The 20669-nt window shown below is 38.6% G+C and overlaps 1 protein-coding gene across 1 annotated transcript in view; it reads right to left on the bottom strand.

Annotated features, from left to right (window-relative positions):
- Positions 1 to 20669, bottom strand: part of LOC122810726 (potassium channel subfamily T member 1-like) — a 421082-nt gene that overhangs the window by 304690 nt on the left and 95723 nt on the right. The window contains exon 3 of the mRNA XM_044082290.1: positions 11369 to 11604. Coding sequence (XP_043938225.1) covers positions 11369 to 11604 — 236 coding nt within the window. The remainder of the gene's footprint in view (positions 1 to 11368; positions 11605 to 20669) is intronic.

A 20669-nucleotide genomic window follows, 5' to 3' on the forward strand; every position in this document is an offset into this window, starting at 1 on the left:
GGTGCAGAAATGACATTGCACTAATCCCTTAACTGCAGAGCATTTTCAGAAGTTTTTCCCCCTAAAATACTGTCTGTTTTTGGCTGTTTTTGCTTTTTGTATTTGAAAGCATATAGGCTGAATTCAGAAAGATTACTGCAAGCTTACCTCAACCTCTTAGAGCAAGAAATCTGAACAATGCCATAAATAAAAGTGGGGCAAAGGCCCAAAAACAGGAACGATTTTTAAGTATCATTCTTTCAAACTTAGAAAGTTATTAGAACAACAGGTTTTGTATTAACATGTATTTTTTGAAGGGTGCGAACTCTGAAACTCAAATGTCTGTCATCATTTTCTAACTTTAATCTTTAATGATTTGCCACTAATTTGTCAGGAAACTACAATTTTATGAATACGGAACAAACGTATGAGGCAAAAATCTGGACATTCTGCAAAAATGTGTAAAATTGAGAGGTATGACTGCAAGGTGTACATCTCGACATAACCTTTCCATATTCAGACATAAACTCTTATCATGGGGTGCTTTAGCAACAAGACATGCATCACTGAGGTGGGCTGTCTCTCTGGCCAAACTAAATGCTTATGAGGACAAGACATGCATCACTGAGGTGGGCTGTCTCCCTGGCCAAACTAAATGCTTATGAGGACAAGACATGCATCACTGAGGTGGGCTGTCTCTCTGGCCAAACTAAATTCTTATGAGGACAAGACATGCATCACTGAGGTGGGCTGTCTCTCTGGCCAAACTAAATGCTTATGAGGCATTCCAAGGAAGTGGCATATGCTAATTAGCCATGTTTTCTCCTCTGAAACTGCTGTGGTAAGACATTTATGCAGCAGTGTGATTCAAAGAATTGTTCAGTTGCGTAAATTAGCATGGCTATTCCTGGGCACTTGTTTTAATGAACATTGTCAAAAGCTTGTGTTCACCCATTGTTGTAAAGGTAAATGCCACGATGTTTAGTGATCAAATAGTGTTGAGTTGTGTGTGTGTGTGTGAGTGCGTGTGCACATGTGTATATGTATCTGTCTTGGACATCACAGTGGAGGAGGTTAATGAGTGGGTATATTAGCTAGGAGTGTGTGTGTGTGGGTGTGTCGTGCCTCACATAGGGTCAGAGGGTACACTAATCACTATGGACTGCTAATGCAGTTTGTGCCTTAACAGTACTTAAATGTAGGTCAGGGGAAAATACTAGCCACCAGTGAGTAATCGCTATACATCATGCCTTAACAGCACTCGTGGGTGGGAGAAACACTAGACACCACGGATAACTCCTTCACATTGTGACTTAATGGCCTTTCAACATAATGTGCACTGGGGGGAAACATGAACAATGAGAGATAACACTTAACATTGTGCCTTAACTGTACTTAACAAATATGTGGACGGGGGAAGTACAAGTCATCAGGGATAACTATATACATCATGCCTTAATGGCACTGGGTTGGGAGGAGGACACTCAACACCAGGGATACTCTTCATAGCATGCCTTGAAGGCTCTTACTTAAAAAAAAAAAAAAAGAACAATTTGGATTGGTGGGGGACACTAGACATCAGGAAATACTCTAAATGGAGTGCCTTAAAGGTACTTAAAATGATTCAAACTCTGCATCCTCCCAACTCACACAAAGGATATTATACCTCTGTGCCACTACTAGACACCAATGAATGTGTGACATACAATTCAATGTGGAAAAAAATTAAAGCAAGCATGATGGGATTGAAATCCTCCACACATGACACAGGAAACAATGGCATTAACCTGCTACCCTAACTGATAAGGGTTTTTACAAACATAAAGAACATAGAGGCCATTATGTAAGAACTGCAAGAGTTTGTGAGTTACAAGGGAGAGGGATAGGGCACCTATAAACACATCTCTCAACCTTGTGCAAGAATTCTAGACAAAGCCAAAGATAACCAACAAACAGGGACAGATTTTAACTATTTGTCTTATAAGCTTAGACAGTTAATGTGTCTCAGAATCAGAAAACAGCACCTGGAGGAAACAGACTACCTTTACTGCAGCTCTTACAATGAGTCCTAGGATTCTTTCTGGATCCCTGAGTATATGTCCAATATGGATCCACATTTATTCATGAAATTTTATGGGAATATTATTCCACAATTATTTACAAAATGATGTTGGACTGGGATTCTACCCTTGGAGACTGACAAACAACTGCATCTTGAATTTTAATGAGAATAAAGCAATTTGTTTAATGTCAGTTTTATACCTCAGCATATATAAAGAATGGAAAGATCATTTTTATACAGAAACACATATTGCTTTTAGGCCTGAAATCACACCGGTGCTATATATTTAAGTTATTGATAACTTCTATTTATTTTGCTTTAAAGAGAACTGGAAGTTACACATTGATTTTAGCTGAGTGCTTTGTAAAAGTTGTACTGTATCAATTTAAAAAGGCCATTCTGTTCTGAACTTCCCCCTAACATTCAATAACAATGGCTCTCTGCTGCATCAAGACATTCTTATGAAATTTTCAGGACGAGACCCTCTGACAATTCCACTTTCCTTATGATTTGTACAACATAGTTGCTTTTAGGGTAAATAAATAACAGACACTCAGATATGGGTGGTTCTCGTAGAACAAGTAAAACATCCATATTTTGCTATATTATAATAGAAAATATCACTTTTTCTTAGAAAAGAGTATTTAATAGTAACACACCGATAATATGACTCAGATGCACGATAAGTTTGACAACTTAAATAAATGCCAGGTATATATTATTTCCTGTGAAATGAATGAAAAAACTACCAAGTGATAAAGGACAATTTCTTTGTAAAGATAAGACGTGTCACAGCAAATTTCTCAAAATAATATATCATGACCCTCAGCTACAAAAAAGTGCATAGCCGGTCATTCCACCTGTAAAGGCACATATACAACTGTATCTTTTTGCAATGTAGTGGGGAGCAGTAAGTCCAGGGTAAAAAAAAAAAACTTATGTATTCACAGCAAATAAATAGGATTTTTCTTACTTTTTTCTTGACAACTTAAAAAAAAAGTATTTTAGGTGATTATAGCACTGAGAAGCCTGCCTTTGAAAGGCTGTATCTCCGCTTCATTGAGATATAAATATAGGGTTTACAGATGATAAAGACAAGGTGTTCAGCTACACAACATGCTTAGAGTGTCCAGTGCAGCTGGTGAAATACCTATGATTTTTAATTCTTTTGTACTGACAACTCAACAAAGAAGTACTCTGGGCCATGATTTCTTCACAGTGTACTAGGAGATCACCACAGACACTCAAAATGAAAACAGAGTAAAATGTCCGACTATGGTAGTAAAGGTTCATGAGCTAAATCCACTGAGGGCTGTCTTTCAAAATGTTTTATCTGACTCTCCCCTCCCTTTGAGATTTCTCTATGAAACTTACAGATGATAAAAACAGGGTACTCAGCTACAAAACATACACATAAGACTGGAATGTTAACGTCAGAGCTTCCAGTGCAGCACCCTAATAAACTAATTCCATGGCTTTAGTCATCTGAAAGCAAGGCTTTCTACAGCTGAAAATATATAGTTATAGTGAAAAAGAGAGGATTTTTACTTCTGATATGTTAAGAACTCAACACATCAATATTTTAAACCATTACTGTACTTGGGTACTAAGCAGTAGTTTATCACAGCATTCAGAATGAAAACTAAGTATAATGCAAAATGCCAGATGACCACTGCGGACTGTATTGTAAAATGTTTCTCTATCACACTGAGATTTTGATACAAAACATTCAGGTAATAACAAAAGGATTTCAGCTACAAAACACACCTAAGGCTACAATTGTTTTATTTATGTATTTATTTCTGTTGTTTACTGGGAAAGTCTGACTGAGCACAGGGCCCTTTCAGAGGAGGCCCAGGAAGAAAGACTGCAAAATCATAACCATACAGATTCCAGTATGCCACACCTCTAAATGTGATTCAGCAGCTCTGTCCATTAGAAAGCACTGCATATTAGCCACAGGATGTTACAACTAAAAAATATATATTTTTTCTGATGAAATGTTTAGGGATTTTACTTCTGATATAGTGAGAAATTTGTGCATGTACATTCAGGGCATTAGTTTCACCCAGCCTTTCTGCAGAGTTCAAAGAGCCGCCAGTTGAAAACCTAGAATAATGCCAGACTGTGACAACAAAAGTCCTCTAAATGCTAGATTTACTGGCTATTTATTAGAGGCCATATGGCAGTTTACCAAAGGCAATTTGCAATAGGATATTTCTAGTAAGATACTTGGGTTCAAAACAAAACATTCCCAGTGGATGTGTGCATTCTACCATCTCTGACTGGGAAGGAATTGCATATCTGGCCATGCTGCTCTTTGACAGCTACTTCTCCTTCAACAAACTGTATCAATAATAATTCACGTGTAATTTTGTAACCTCTGTTTGCTTTCATTCATTACCTGCTCCAAAAGATGATACCTACATTTTATATACTTATTGTCTCACCGCAAAGAAAAGTGAAAAACATAAGAGCCACAGTACATTATTTCAATTTCCTGCTGTTAGACACATATAGTGACCACAACAAGCCATACCATTTTGTCAGTGATCATGTAACAGCCTCATATTTTCATGTGTACCATATCTCTTTAGCCCCTTCCTCCAAATAACATCTACCTTGTTCATATACCTCTGACGTTTGATTGTGCCAAACGTGACAGAAGCACAAAGCCCAGTAATTTATTTCAACTTCTTGTTTTTGGACATGTATACATGACTGACTCCCCTCAAACTAGCCATATTAAAGATTATTTTGCATGCATACTGTTATTGCTCATTGTTTTTGTACACAGCCACCCCTCTCCAAATGCACAATTGACTAGACACTTCTGGCAATCACCTCTTGTGTGATTGCTGAACATGGTGAAATAACAGTCAGAGTTATTATTTGCATCTGCTGATACAAGGCACCCCAATGCACAGTTAATTGTCATGATGATAAAACAAAATAAATTCCCTGCTTTGGGCATTATGCATTGCTACCTCTGCCCTTAGGTTGACCTGGATTTCAGTCAGAAAAAGTAAAAGATGACATCAAATGTGATTATTTTATTTTTACCCATTTGTTAAATGGGTAAATGCAATGAACATAACCGTCGTTTTTCAAGGGCAATCTAGGATAGCTATCTGGTTAAGAGACTTGCTCAGAATCGCATAGTAGGCAAATGAAATTTGAAGGAATCAAACTCTAAACTCTGGGCCCAGGAAGCAGCTCATTAAGAGCGCAGAGCTTTATTCCTTTGTACCAACTGCCAGGCAACCTGGAGCTTTCAGAAACTGTCTCTTCCCAAGACCCTCAAACTAATGAAGCCTAAACAATGCCCACTTTAAGTTACTTATCCTAACTACTATCCTTTATTTTCACCCTCTGACTGCGCCCTTAACAGTTAACCCCTTCTGGTGATCACCTGCATTCACCAAAAGTGTTAAAAAATAGCCATAGTAAACTTGTTGGTACCAGCCCCCACCAAATACCCATTGATTAAGGTAAATAAAATAAAATAAAATAAAATGTGTAGTCTGCTGTGGGCAGTGTCTGCTATTACTATTGCCCCCGATTCTATCTAGTTTACTGATAGAAAGTAAAACAAAGACATATCTGCAAGATAAAAACCTTCCTGAAGATCCTCCCATCTGTATTTCCTGGTAGGCTCTAGTCAATATGACTAGAAACTGATGCTAATCACATGACTAGAGTGTATCAGTACAGAACTGACATTGGCTGCTAACAGCAGCTAATTGCAAGTACTTAGACTGCAGAGTAACAGGACATGGGTTGGCTACCCATGTTCTACTATATTTGTGGGGTAGAAATGAGAAACTATGCTAATAAAAAGCCTGGCTTCTCATTTCTAGGTTACATTTCCCATTGGTTTTAATTAGAAATTGCAGGGCAAGAGGAAATGAGGGCATCCAGCAAAGAGATTGATGGATTGCATGAGAGAAGACCAGCGACTGTCAGGAGACTTGACTGTCACAGAAGGTGGGGGAATTGTACTGAATAGAGACAGGTGATGACAGCTGATGCAACACCCTGACCCCATGTAGAAAATGGGAAATGAACGTTGCTGTTAAAGACTGCAGGACACTTATTTGGCTAGTACAGGAACTGTAGTAGCCAAATTACCTCCTACATATGCTGAAAAGAGAGAGCTTTTTTTCCTTATTTTAAAACTGGGTTCATGGCAATTCTGAAATAAGAAAAAAGGGTAACACTAAAACAGACTAAACTCTGCTCCTGCAGCGCCAAGTTTACTCCTAACTCACACTCTGGGGATTCACTTAGTAAAGGCTGCTTTTAGTAACATTTTGAAAAAGGATAAGTTGAGGCTACTTTATACAGGAGGACGATTTGAAGTCTTTCGAAGAACTTAGGTTACAGGTGAAAGCTATAAACTGTTTATAATTTAATTAATATTACATTACACAAAAAATAAAATCCAAATTGCAGAAGTCTGAAGCTCAAGGTTCACATCCCTCAGTATGGAAAGCTGGTGCGTGTGTGTAAATTCATCTACCTCACCTTAGCAGCAGTAAAAGACCACACAATGAAAAGAATAAACCCAGTTCATCAAAAAACTTACATCAGAAGATGCCATGAGGTGAAACACTTACATTTCTTCAGAACATAAATGCAAATTCTGTTCTTCTGATAAGTCAGTAAACAGAGGATCCATCTGCCTGAGGTGGTGATAATTTAGGTGAATGTAAAAGATCCCATGGCACATGTCCAAAAGAAGAGAAATTCCACAATGGTGTCCTGGGCACATTTTTTTATTCAATAAAAATACCATCTTAGGTCTTCCCTGAAAACAAACCATGCATAGTGGGACTAATCCAGGTAACAAAAGTAATGCAGTAATGTACACAAATAAATGCATAAGCATACTGGCATCAACCCCCTTTTCCCAATTCATATACAGGGATGGAGTGTCACTCACATCAATAGTGACCACGCCGCTGGCTGGCTAGCCCTACATGTATGTATATGTGTGTGCAGATAAATACATAAAAAGAGTTATTGGGCATGCATTATAATGTTAAGTAAGATAAAGGAGACATTTGAATGCGTTATTTATCCAAATGGTGAGATGCTTACAGAATCTAACAAAACAAGGTGGCCAACAGCAGTTAGTCTTCAAGAAAGCAAACATTCCTAAAGAAGTTAGGACTAAATGCTGTACGTGAGAAGACTGACCTAATGAGTTTAGATTCAGTTTAGCAGTCATACTGTAGTACAGGCATTACTGTACATCCCATGGGGTGTAGCTTACAGAATACTCCCTGTCTGAAATGATAACCTGCGGGAGAATCAAACTAACAAACTCAAAACAAGTGCAAATTAAGGCCTCACAATCTTCTAACTACATCTTTTTGTCATGACACAGGGACCTACAGTGTGAAATTTTCCATCACATTGTTAGGCGATTCTTCCCTTTTATGACACTGGGTTTTTATCCCACTAATTTTTGCATTCCATCATTTTCTCTTCCATTTCTCCCAGAACAAACAGTTATATTAGTCGACTATAGTTATCTTGAAAGTATGCCTTCCTCACCATTGTCAGTGAAGCTTTCCCCTTCGACTTCATTATGTTCCCTCCTGAAGCCCATTGGTATTTGCTATGCTGCTGTTACAGTCCTGAATAAGGTTAAAAAATAAATAATTAAATTAATAAGTTGTAGCTGGAATCCCCCCCAAACTACAGCCACATATTGCTGTATTACGCTGTGTAGTTTATAGGAAATCATCTTACTCCTTGCTGTATAAAACTAAAACTGCAAACTATTAGTATTCTTAGACTTCCATTTAGAAGTCTTGCCCACTCTTCATCTATATACTATTTAAACCTAGCATCTAGCACTTAGCACTACTACAATAACAGGTGATGTACTCAAAAGTCTGTTGAAACACCTCAGCATTGAAAATGTTGCATGGTTTAAACACTCCTACAATGCACTATTCCAAATGTATAACAAGTGCATTCTTAAGTCCTTTTGTATTCGTCTTCTTATTAAGCGCAAAAGCATAATGTCTTATTTGTTACTATCTACTAATAGTAACAATCTCTTATCTGTTACTATTATGTAGATATAATGTTTTAGTATTTACATAGAAAGTGAATGTGAAATGTGATAACTGGAATGCATTGTTCTTCAGCTTTATGTATATGTAGTTTTTCTCCCCAGGCTTCCACTGAAAAGGAGTTTTATGCCTATCTGAACTTTCCCAGTAAATAAAACAAACCAAAATCTAATAACTAGTAATAATAATAATTGTGATGCCCCTGCACTGGCCCAGTAGTTGAGGAACCTCAATCCTCACCACTGGCAACAGTGAAGGACGTACACAATGGGAGGATGACAAGTACACACACAGTAAAATGGAATTTCCTTTAAGAACACACAGAGATTAGAGTCAATATGGGGCTGTTTTTCCCTCTTTCTGCAGATGTCCAATAAGCCTCCTCACTGGTACACCTGTAGAGTTGAGATTTCAGCTGAGTGCCCAAGCTAAGACCTCCAGCACCCTCTCTGTCCAACCAGTGCTTCGTGTCCCTTCCCAAGTAGCTGACACACATACACACACTTTGAGATTTGATTTATATACAAACACACACACACACACACACACACACACACCTGGGGAAGCCTGGGCACAGGTTTACTAGCTATGCCCCCTTCTGCCAGGACTATAAGGAAGTTCTAGCTGCCACCAGCCACTACTTATCAGCTACTTAAGGCCCTTAACAAAGGGTATTCAATCCTACTGTGTAATGTTACTATTAATCCAAATGGTAGTCTGACAATGCAAAGCTAATGGAGTAGGCTGTACAGTGTCACCAAATAGATATGCAAGTACTAAGAGCTTAAATATGTCTCACAAATATCAGTCACAAAGATAGTTTTATACATATTTAATAATAAAGAATAAAATAACAAGACAATACTAAGTAGATAAACACAGTTACTTCAGAGTTCAAAATCACAGGAAGTATTTAAAACAACAATGCAGGACAACCTCAAATAAATACAGAAAACATCTAAACTAATCTTTACTATGTTCCTAACTATATATAAAAGAGTTACTATGCCCTAGAAACTTAATTACAGAGCAAGGCAAGTGCAGATGGTGATGATAAGTGGATGTTTCAAGGTCAAAGACAAACACAAAATGCCCAGTCTCTCTCTAAGACAGTTCTTAAATTAATATCAGATATTACTGCTGGGTTAGACTGCGGTGGTGGCGCTGCAGTAGCGTTGTCGCCTCACACTTAGACGTTGCCCATTCGATTCTCAGTTAGAGCATCTACTGTGTGATGACATGTGTGAATGGGCATTCCTTCGTTGAAGGCTGTGTGTTAGGCCCAGCAAGCCAACACGTAAAACTCTACTACCAATCATTAGCGGACCGGAGTTCCACTGTAGCGACCCCTAACCAGGAAAAGCCGAAAGACACACACACACACACACACACACACACACACACACACACACACACACACACATTACTGCTGGGTTAGCTTGGATGACATCACCTGACTTTAATTCCCAAGCTAAAACACAAACTAACAGAATTTAACATCTCTGTGTTAAAAATACATATTTCTCAGAAATGTACAACTGCTAGGAAGTTCTAAAGCAATAAAACACTTTACATTTTAAACCTAGTAATTACTTCTCTTTCAAGACCATACACAAACTTCTAGCTCTAGACATTGTGTCTGCTACACCGAAACTGAATGAGAACTTTTATAGTACACTTCTACAGCAATTCAATTTCAACTTATTTTCTTGTAGTTTTGCAAGTTAACCATTTATGTTCCAGTTTCTACTATTAAAACATACATTTGCACAGGTATATTATTTATCTGCATTTTTATATATATTATGTTTTTGTAGACTTAGAGAAAGCATATGACAGGTTGCCTAGAGAGGAGTTGTGGTATTGTATGAGGAAGTCAGGAGTGTCAGAAAAGTATGTGAGAGGGGTACAGGATATGTACGAGGGTAGTGTGACAGTGGTGAGGACTGCAGTGGGAGTGACAGATGCATTTAAGGTAGAGGTGGGGTTATGTCAAGGATCAGCTCTGAGCCCTTTCTTATTTGCAATGGTGATGGACAGGTTGACAGATGAGATCAGACAGGAGTCCCCGTGGAGTATGTTGTTTGCAGATGACATTGTGATCTGTTATGAGAGTAGGGAACAGGTGGAGGAGACCCTGGAGAGATGGAGATATGCTCTAGAGAGAAGAGGAATGAAGGTCAGCAGGACTAAGACAGAATATATATGTGTGAATGAGAGGGAGGATAGAGGAATGGTGAGGATGCAAAGGGTAGAGGTGGCGAAGGTGGATGAGTTTAAATACTTGGGGTCAATAGTTCAGAGTAACGGTGAGTGTGGAAGAGAGGTGAAGAAGAGAGTACAGGCAGGATGGAGTGGGTGGAGAAGAGTGTCAGGAGTTATTTGTGACAGACGAGTACTTGTAAGAGTGAAAGGGAAGGTCTACAAGAGGGTAGTGAGACCAGCTATGTTATATGAGTTGGAGACAGTAGCACTGACAAAAAGGCAGGAGTTTGAGCTGGATGTGGCAGAATTAAAGATGTTAAGATTTGCTCTGGGTGTGATGAGGGTGAACAGGATTAGGAATAAGTATATTAGAGGGTCAGCCCAGGTTGGAAGGTTTTGAGACAAAGCCAGAGAGGCAAGATTACATTGGTTTGGACATGTGCTGAGGAGGGATGCTGAGTATATTGGGAAAAAGATGCTAAGGATGAAGCTACCAGGTAACAGGAAAAGAGGAAGGCCTAAGATAAGGTTTATGGATGTGCTGAGAGGGGACATGCAGGTGGTTGGTGTGACAGAGCAAGATGCAGAGGACAGGAAGAAATGGAAACAGGTGATCTGCTGTGACGACCCCTAATGGGAACAGCCGAAAGAAGATGATGATTGTTTATCTGCATTTCTGTTCTAAGTCAGCAGGGCATGCTGTGGTTATATTTTAGTTTGGTACATAACATTCAGTTCTGTATAACTCATATCAATATTCACAAATGACATAGAATTATTTACAAAATTCCAGATAGCTGGGCTGGCACTATTTCCATTTGTTACATTTCTATCTAAATCATATTAAATTTCTCAAATGACATATAATTATTAAAATTTCAGCTAGCTGGTCTGGCAGTATTTCCCATGTGTCACAGTAATAATACTAATCATCATCATCATCATAATAAACTGCCCCATCATTCCAGCTTGCAGGCATTGAAACAGAAATAGTTGCAAATGATTACATTAATGTCCAGTGACATTTCCTTACCCATGCTGGCAATAATACTGTGAACCGGCAGCCGTGTCAGGCCATGGTAAACTGTCTCGGAGAGACCCTTCCTCAGTAAATGTTCCTGCTGTTTGAAGATGAATGCAGAGTTCTCTTCCTTTGAAACATTGATGTAGAAACAGGTGTCAGAGGCAGCCATGATGTGGCAGGGCCCTGGGTTCAAGAGAATATTTGTACTGGCATCTCGTCGTACTCCAATCAAGCAGACTCCATACCTACAAAAGGTAGTACAAGAACAATTAATCCCCAAATAGCCACTCATTTCCTTAATCTTTTCTCTTTCAAACTTTTTCCAATTTTCTTTAAGTGAAAAGCTTCCAAATTCTATTCTAGCTTGGGAAATTTTCAGACAACATGAATATTTATGCATCTCTCAGGACCGATACTAAAAGCTGCTGGTACCTATGAAACTGGAGGGAGTGCATGTTTTCTTTTTCTGAGGACATCAGTAAATCATATGTATCTAACATGAAGGCATTATTGTGATTTTTGGAAACAAGTTATGTAACTAATTCCAGGATGTCAACATGGCTGTGACAGTGGGTCAATAATTAGCAATGTTGCCTCACAGTTCCTGCTTCTCTGCCTCAGTTCTAGGTTAGGGTGCCTCTTACATGGAGTCTATATATTCTCCATGTGTACTGGGAGAGGGTTTGCCAGTGTTTTTTGGCTTCCTGTCACATTGTACATATATGAATGTAGGTGAACTGGTGATTCCCTAAGTGCTCATTTGTACAGATGCAATGTATGAGTGAATGTGTGGTTCTTTTTCTCATAACAATTACATACTGGATACACACCTGCTCCCCATGACTCAGAGTAAAATAAAGCTGATACTGGAGAATGAGCAAATTAATGAACACAGTTTTCAGGCTGGCACTTGATCTCACAAATCAGAGAAGTAAATGGTGAATGAACTTGGTATAGCTATCAGATATACGCTGGTTCTAAAAGGTCCAACTTGTATACTCTGACATAAAATAAGTCACTCAACAACAAGTATCGTTATGACTCAGTTCATGTTGGGGTGAATGACTTGAGATGCGCTTCTCTGGACTATATGAGAAGAGATATGACTGAACTCTCAGACTACATGTCCCAGGCAGGTATTACCCTATCCCTAAGCTGCATTCTACCTTCTCCCAGAAGGATGCCACAGTATAAACAAAAAATGACTGACTTCGCTTAGCTTCTGGTGTCAGTCCAGGGGGAACCAGTATCTGTCAGCCTGGGATGACATGGTCCACAGTCCATGCTGCTTTGCCAGAGATGGTATGCACCTGTCTCGTCTTGGCTTTTGGATACTAGAAAAGCTCCTTGTCTCCCCCATAGTGACTTTTTTAGGAAATGTTGAAACAACAAAATTTTCAGTGTAACAAAATCAACCCAAGATAAACTAAGGGTTCTGCTGCTCAATGCTAGGAATCTAAGCTGCACTCCCTGGAAGCACTTCTCACCCTGGAATATGTTGATGTCTGTGCAGACACTGAGACATGGCTCAAGCCCACGGTGAGCACTCCAGCCATAGAAGGCTACAATTCCTTCCACATGTCCAAACCTCAAAAAGAGTGTGAAAGAACCAAAGGTGGAGCTTTATCCATCTTCATTAAAGCCAAGTACAACTCAAGACTGGCCAAACAGCATGAATCTCTCAAACTACTACATGTCTAGTTAACTGTAGCCAAAATACCCTACCACATTATTGTTAGCTAAAGGTCCCCCACCATGAACCAAATAAAGCTTATCACCTACCTCAACCTACTGGAAATCACTCTCCATACAGCACAACACCTTAGTCATGGGTTATTTCAACTAGCCTTCCATTAAGTGGGTGAGGTATACAAGAGCAAACATGTTCACCCAGATGTTCCTAAGGCTTTGTTAATTCATAGTCTCCACACCCATAAGGGGCTCAAATGTCCTAGACATAGTACTCATGAACATGGGGAGTCATTGCACTAGCCCCCCATGTAAGGCCTTCCCTGGTAAGGTGGGACCATAAAACTGCCTTGTTCAAAGTAACTACTGGACCTGATACCCCAACAAGACCAAAAAAATGAAAAACTTTTCCAAAGCAAATATCAGATTACTAAGCAATGGTATAAAAAGTTTTATACTCCCTGCATTCACAGACAACAATGACTCCTATGCAGAGGTGTACTCAGATGCCCTGTGCAAATGATTAAGCAGCTGTATAGACTCGGGTGTACCAGGCAGGATCAAAACCAGGCCCTCCTGAAAAAAAACAAGCCACTCTAGTGGACCTCAAGTATAAACAGGTTATATAACAAGAGGAAGAAACTGATGTGTAAGAATAAGAGGGAACTGACTCAGCAGAGGAAGAATTCCCTCCTCAGCTTAAACAAGCAAATCAGAAATCTCATGAAATCCTCTAAAGTTAAGTATGAATCTAAAATAGTGTCCCTAGCTAAGGGTAAACATAAGGCATACTATAATTACATCCAAAACCTAAAAAGGTATGCTCAGCTTTGTGCAGAACTGGTAGCAGATGGTACCACTCATACTGCACTGGAGGAAATCGGCAACCTGCTAGTTGACAGATTTGATGCAAACTTCAGCCCCCTGACCCCACCGGCCATATCTTATAGCATACTTGACACCAGTCTTCTGCTTAGTATCTCTAGAGATCAGGTCATAGTTGTGCTCTCCAAGGCCAAAAATATGGCCTCAGTAGAACCAGATAACATCCAGGATGCTTATTAAGCAATCTAAAAATGGATCTAGCAGACCCACGTAGCACACTCTTTAACCATGGCCTGAAAACTGGCTTTGTTCCAGTAGAGTGGAGTGGAGAACAGCAACAGTAATCCGCTTGCACAAAGGGAGGCTATCTACAGACCATGGGCACTACAGACCCATAAGTCTAACCAGTCTTATCTGCACGGCCATGAAAATATCATCATGGACTTTATCAACAAGGACATAGGCAACCTTCAAACTCTAGACCCAACCCAATTTAGCTTTGTTAAGAGTAGATCATGCTTATTAAATCTAGTAGACTTCTTTAAAAAGTCCAACAAGAGAAACCAGGAACCAAAAAAGAAAAACTGATGGAGATCCAGGGAGCACTCAGGACCAGTATAAACCACACAGCTAGTAGTAACCACCAAAGATTTACTGAGAAAAAAAACAGCAGTCAAGCCCTTTCGTCTTACATCAAGACTTCATCAGAGCTGCAGTAATCACATAAACTACAAATATAAAGGAACATCTTGTAGTCATGTGGTTATAACTGGCCAATACAGATAATGCTTAAAAAATGAATGACTTAATTAAAAACTTGAAAATGTAATGATAGTTTGAAACAATGTGTATAAGTGAAAAAACAGTGCCAAACCTGTTACAACAACATATGTACAACAAATTATAAAGATGACTGATGCATTACCCCTCCATACTATTCAGTTTTAGGATTGGGGTAATGGAACAGCAGTCATTAAGCCCAGGGGGAATAAGGGCATCACACATCAAAATCCAGATTAATTCCTTTCTGTTGAGGTGTTCTTCTGTGCTAAAACCCCTCGCATCCTATTCCATATAGTCCAACACTATAAACTTGAAGTAGTGGTCAGGAAAAACTGAAATATGCCTGTACAAGGCATTGGCATTCTTCCCTTTCTTGATGTCATTCAAGTGTTCATAAATTCTTTCTTTCAGCTTACAACTAGTTTTTCCAATGTAGAATGCCTTACCACACTGACAAACAGCTCCATATACCACCCCCTTGGATACACAATTGAAGTGTTTTTTTTTTACCTTAAATTTCCTATTCCTGATGAAAAATGAGTCACACAATAAAATACGCTGACAATAATACACTGATTGGATTTGTACATGACCTTAGGTCTAACTGAACAACTCACATCACATTTCATTTCTAAAAGGTTCTTAAAAGACTTGCCTTTTCTGAACAAAACCTTTGGCTTGACCTCAAACAATTCTTTGCCTTCATTGATACTCATCACAATTGGCCAAAAATTACGTACTGTGTCCACTATATCATAAATGTTAACAGAAAAGGTGACTATTAGTGAATGTTCAAAAAGGACAATTGATGGCTGTGTTTCTTTGGATAAGCTATTACCAGCCAAATGGTCATTAGTTTGACCACCAGGAATAGGTAGTAGCAGTTTATAAAAACCTTTCTTCCTCTTACCCTGGACTTCTTCCTTAATACAGTCCAATAACTCATGAGGGTAACCTCTTTTAATGAGCATGCCAATCAATTTGTCTATTGGAACAGTGAAAGTGCCATCATCAGAAATTATACGAGCAAGTCTGACTGACTTCCAATTGACCACAGCCCTCTTTTGAAATTGTGGACGCCAACTATCGAAATGGAGGTAAAAGTTGGAAAACTTTTTTTATGGTATATGTTGGAACAAAAACAGTTTCTCAAACAATCCTTGGTTAACAATACATCCAAATAGGCCATTGAATCATGATCAAATGTATGGGTAAACTTTACGAAAGCTGTACTACCATTGATATACTCAAGAAATTTGTTGAATTTTGTGGCAGAATTGTCCCAGATGATAAAAATATCATCCAGGAAACTAATATAGAATGACCAACATTTGGCAAAGGGACTATTAAATACATAATGCTTCTCCCAATAGGCCATGACCAAGTTGGCAAAGCTTGGGGTGAAAGAAGCCCCCATGGCTACCCCACAAGAGTCACTCATTCTAGGGATCTTAAGATAGCCTGTGACATTAATAGAACATGTTGGAAAGACTGCCACTCCATTGGAATAAACTTCCAATTCATGTGAAGCAGTGCTCCTCATTGACCCTATTCAAGTGCAACCTGAACAAATGGCTGGGAGACCGCAAATTCACCCTGGGGGTGGCACCCATGTCTTTCATGGACACAGGGAGTTGGTGTTGACCATACAGTAACTATGCAAAATACATCCACTTGATAAGGACAAACAGGGAAACTTGGGATTAACATGGCTAGGCTTGTAAGGGCTCTAGGGCTGCTAGCCTAGTAACCTCCTATGAATCTATGAACCTATGACCATTTCAGTTATATTTTCTGGTCTTCATCACCACACATATTAATTCAGCTACCGTATTTAGTTAAAAAATAAACATTTTCATTTTGACATCTTACCCATATATCACTGGTGTTCAGAGTATGGAATTAAAGAACAAATTTGAATAATGCTTAAAAAAAGCTAAACAATTTCCGAAGGACTACTGTCTTATTTGCAGAATTCAATACCAGCATTCCATGCCTTTCTGGAGAAGAGAATGAGTACAGTCCAATAAATACTGAAAACGGTTATTGTAAAAGTTCTGTGTTCAAACCTCACCAAAGCATTGCTGGCAGCAAGTGACCATGACAAGTAAGATTGAGATTATGTAATCATAGTTTTACTTAGTTCAAGGACCTCCTATCAACTATGAAAGGGCAAAGGTTACAAAACTAATCTAGAGTGACACATTACTTCTTCTTCTTCTTCTTTCGGCTGCTCCCATTAGAGGTTGCCACAGCAGATCAACTGTTTCCATTTCTTCCTGTCCTCTGCATCTTGCTCTGTCACACCAACCACCTGCATGTCCTCTCTCACCACATCCATAAACGTTATCTTAGGCCTTTGTCATTTCCTGTTACCTGGCAGCTTCATCCTTAGCATCTTTTTCCCAATATACTCTGCATCCCTCCTCAGCATATATCCAAACCAAAGTAATCTTGCCTCTCTGGCTTTGTCTACAAACCTTACAACCTGGGCTGACCCTCTAATATACTTATTCCTAATCCTGTCCATCCTCGTCACACCTAGTGCAAATCTTAACATCTTCAACTCTGCCACGTCAAGCTCTGACTCCAGCCTTTTTGTCAATGCCACTGTCTCCAACCCATATAACATAGCTGGTCTCACTACCCTCTTGTAGATCTTCCCTTTCACTCTTACTGGTACTCGTCTGTCACAAATCACTCCTGGCACTCTTCTCCACCCACTCCATCCTGCCTGTACTCTCTTCTTCACCTCTCTTCCACACTCACCATTACTCTGAACTGTTGATCCCAAGTATTTAAACTCATCGACCTTCGCCACCTCTACTCCCTGCATCCTCACCATTCCTCTATCCTCCCTCTCATTTACACACATATATTCTGTCTTAGTCCTGCTGATCTTCATTCCTCTCCTCTCTAGAGCATATCTCCACCTCTCCAGGGTCTCCTCCACCTGTTCCCTACTCTTACTACAGATCACAATGTCATCTGCAAACATCATAGTCCACGGGGACTCCTGTCTGATCTCGTCTGTCAACCATTGCAAATAAGAAAGGGCTCAGACCTGATCTTTGATGTAATCCCACCTCCACCTTAAACGCATCCGTCACTCCACAGCAGACCTCATCACTGTCACACTACCCTCGTACATATCCTGTACCACTATTACATACTTCTCTGACACTCCCAACTTCCTCATACAATACCACAACTCCTCTCTAGGCACCCTGTCATATGCTTTCTCTAAATCCACAAAGACACAATGCAACTCCTTCTGACCTTCTCTGTACTTCTCCATCAACACCCTCAGAGCAAACATGGCATCTGTAGTGCTCTTTCCTGGCATGAAACCATACTGCTGATCACTAATCATCACCTCCCTTAACCGAGCTTCCACTACTCTTTCCCATAACTTCTAGAGTAACACATTACTACTTGTATTAAATGTGCATTTCCATGAAATTCCATTCTCTGTATTAAATGTGCAGAAATGTCATGATACTGTGTGTAAGATGTCTACATTGCCTTACCAATAAATAATAGGACAAGTGTTTCAAGCAGTAAAAACAGTAACATATGAGGATGCACAGAGAACATTGTAATAATTCATGGGAGGTATCTGATGTTGTTACATAGCCTCCTAAGTAAAGTCTTCTGTGAGGTCAGTAAATACCAGGACATGGAAGAGTATTGTCAAGGTCTGTTTAAACATTACTATTTGCAAACATGAGCACCCTCTCTGTACTAGTACTTGATGCTGAATGGCTGTGGAAATGTTTTATTAGTATAAATATAATGTGACATCTTGTCATCCATGGCTAACTTTAACAGGTAGCTGTATGGCCACTTCCAATCACCAGAACTTGGGTCAAAAAGGTTTTATTGTATCCCTAGTCCACATCTGTGCACATGACTGGAGAGTCTTCATCAACTGATATCCTTAAAGAACTGTTTCAGTGGTGGGACTGTGGACAAAACATTATCAATGTGGGCAGGACCTGATTAGTATTCCAGTACAAACTAATATACTGCTCCCTACCAATTTACCTGTCCCCTTAGTCAAAGCCCGCTTGTATTCCTGAATAAAAGCTACAGTGACCTAAACTCCTACGCCACCCAACTTTAAAAATATATTATGATTCAACTGTTATTTTACTTAACTAGTAACATCAAAATGTTAATTTATTACATGCTTCATCCAGGGGCTTTTTAGAAGGCATAACATTTTAAAATTACAACTTTTGATATATTCTCAGCTTGGCTGTGAAAATGTAAAATATTTAAGAAATGATTTTATTTAAACATATCCTTACTGTGCTGCTGTCCTTTTTATGAAAAATGTGGTCTTAAAATAGATATAATTATCATTTTTATTCATTATAATAAGCACAATTTCTTATTATATTTTTCTGAAACTAACCTCTAATGATATTTTACATTACTGATGTTAAGGAACGTTTCTAAATTCTGCTGCAGTGCAGTAACAATTTTATATGTGCAACAGGCTCAAGACATTTCACCTGATCACATTATTTAATTCTGTGTTTTATATCTAATCAATTGATTTTGGTAGCCTATGTTTCTCCATATTTACATATTCTTATATAGGTTTCTATAGCAGTATTCCAACAGTAAAATAATTAGTGGCTTAATGAGCAGGGGAAATGCATCTCCATTAATGACTCCTTAACCTGTTTGCTAATTCTAACTGCAGTAAATCTAAACTCTGCAATATATTGTTGTTTTTATTACTGACTATGGTACATTCCCATTATTTCTGAGACTTTTTTTCACAAAGTACTTAGCTTTAGCTCATTTTAACACTGTCTTACTTTGTAACCCTCCCTGTTAGTTTACAACACACAGAGATATCATTACCAACAGTGAGCCTACATATACAAGAAAGGTGGCCTGCACATATCATACACTGAATGTGAATGTGCAGTGTAGGCTGTCAAGTTGTATATATACACACTACGACAGATGAAGAGCACTGGCAGTGAGGCCCGAGTATGAACTTGAATGTGGCATTTTGTCATGACTAAGAAAAAGGCAGAAATGTTTTAGCTTTTTTACCTACCGCACTGAGACTTCAACACTTCAAGATGGAGAAGAGAAGCAATTATAGTTTTATTTTTATCATGACAAATTTTCCTTTCTTAGCCTCATCCAAAATTGGCATTCAAAACATGTTTGTTGCTCAATATCTAAACTTTTGAAAACAACAGCGGTTATAAAGAATTGATCACTTCAAATGTATCATCATGAATTAATTGTTCATTCCTTGGAGAAATTATATAACTCTGACATAAAAAATTGAACAAGAGTTAAAGAAACTAAAATAAATGAATACAACACATAAAATTAGAGGACCAGTGCCTTGGGTATTACTGACAGTCATCCCACTAAAGCCTAAACAACTTAAGGGATTATGTAGCTGCACTGATATGCAACAAGCTGTTAGAGTAAAACAAAGAAATTGATGAAGTGCATGTTCTACAGATAACATTATCATGGAATTAAATGAAGCAAATGTTTTCAGTGAACTAGATTTTAGTCAGGGCACCACTGATTTAGACCTATACCCAGGCAATCAAAGTATCATCACATTCCTGACTTGCTTAGCATTTGTAAAATATAAAGGAATGATTTGGGTTGGGCGTATGGTGAGTTCAGATAAGAAATTTATTCAAAACATAATACTGCAAGTAATACAAATAATTCAAATTTAGGGAAAATGATAGTGATGGCATACTTATTCAAGTGAAACAGGTGAGGAACATGATACAACTTTAGGAAAAGGACTGTAATGTTAAAAAAAGTGAAATTTAACAAAAATAGTTTTATCTTTTCAGAGTAAGACATGTCTCCTGATTCATTTAATGCCAAGGCACAGCATGAAATGACAAATTATAGTGTACACTTTAGCTAAGATTTCACCACAGTGATAGCACCACTAAAAATGAAAGGAAAATTGTCAGTGCTGGAGACATAGAGGGATAAAGCTTTAAAT

This window comes from Protopterus annectens, chromosome 9.part0, assembly GCF_019279795.1.
Source record: "Protopterus annectens isolate FY-2018-M chromosome 9.part0, PAN1.0, whole genome shotgun sequence".
Classification (NCBI taxonomy): Eukaryota; Metazoa; Chordata; order Ceratodontiformes; family Protopteridae; genus Protopterus; species Protopterus annectens.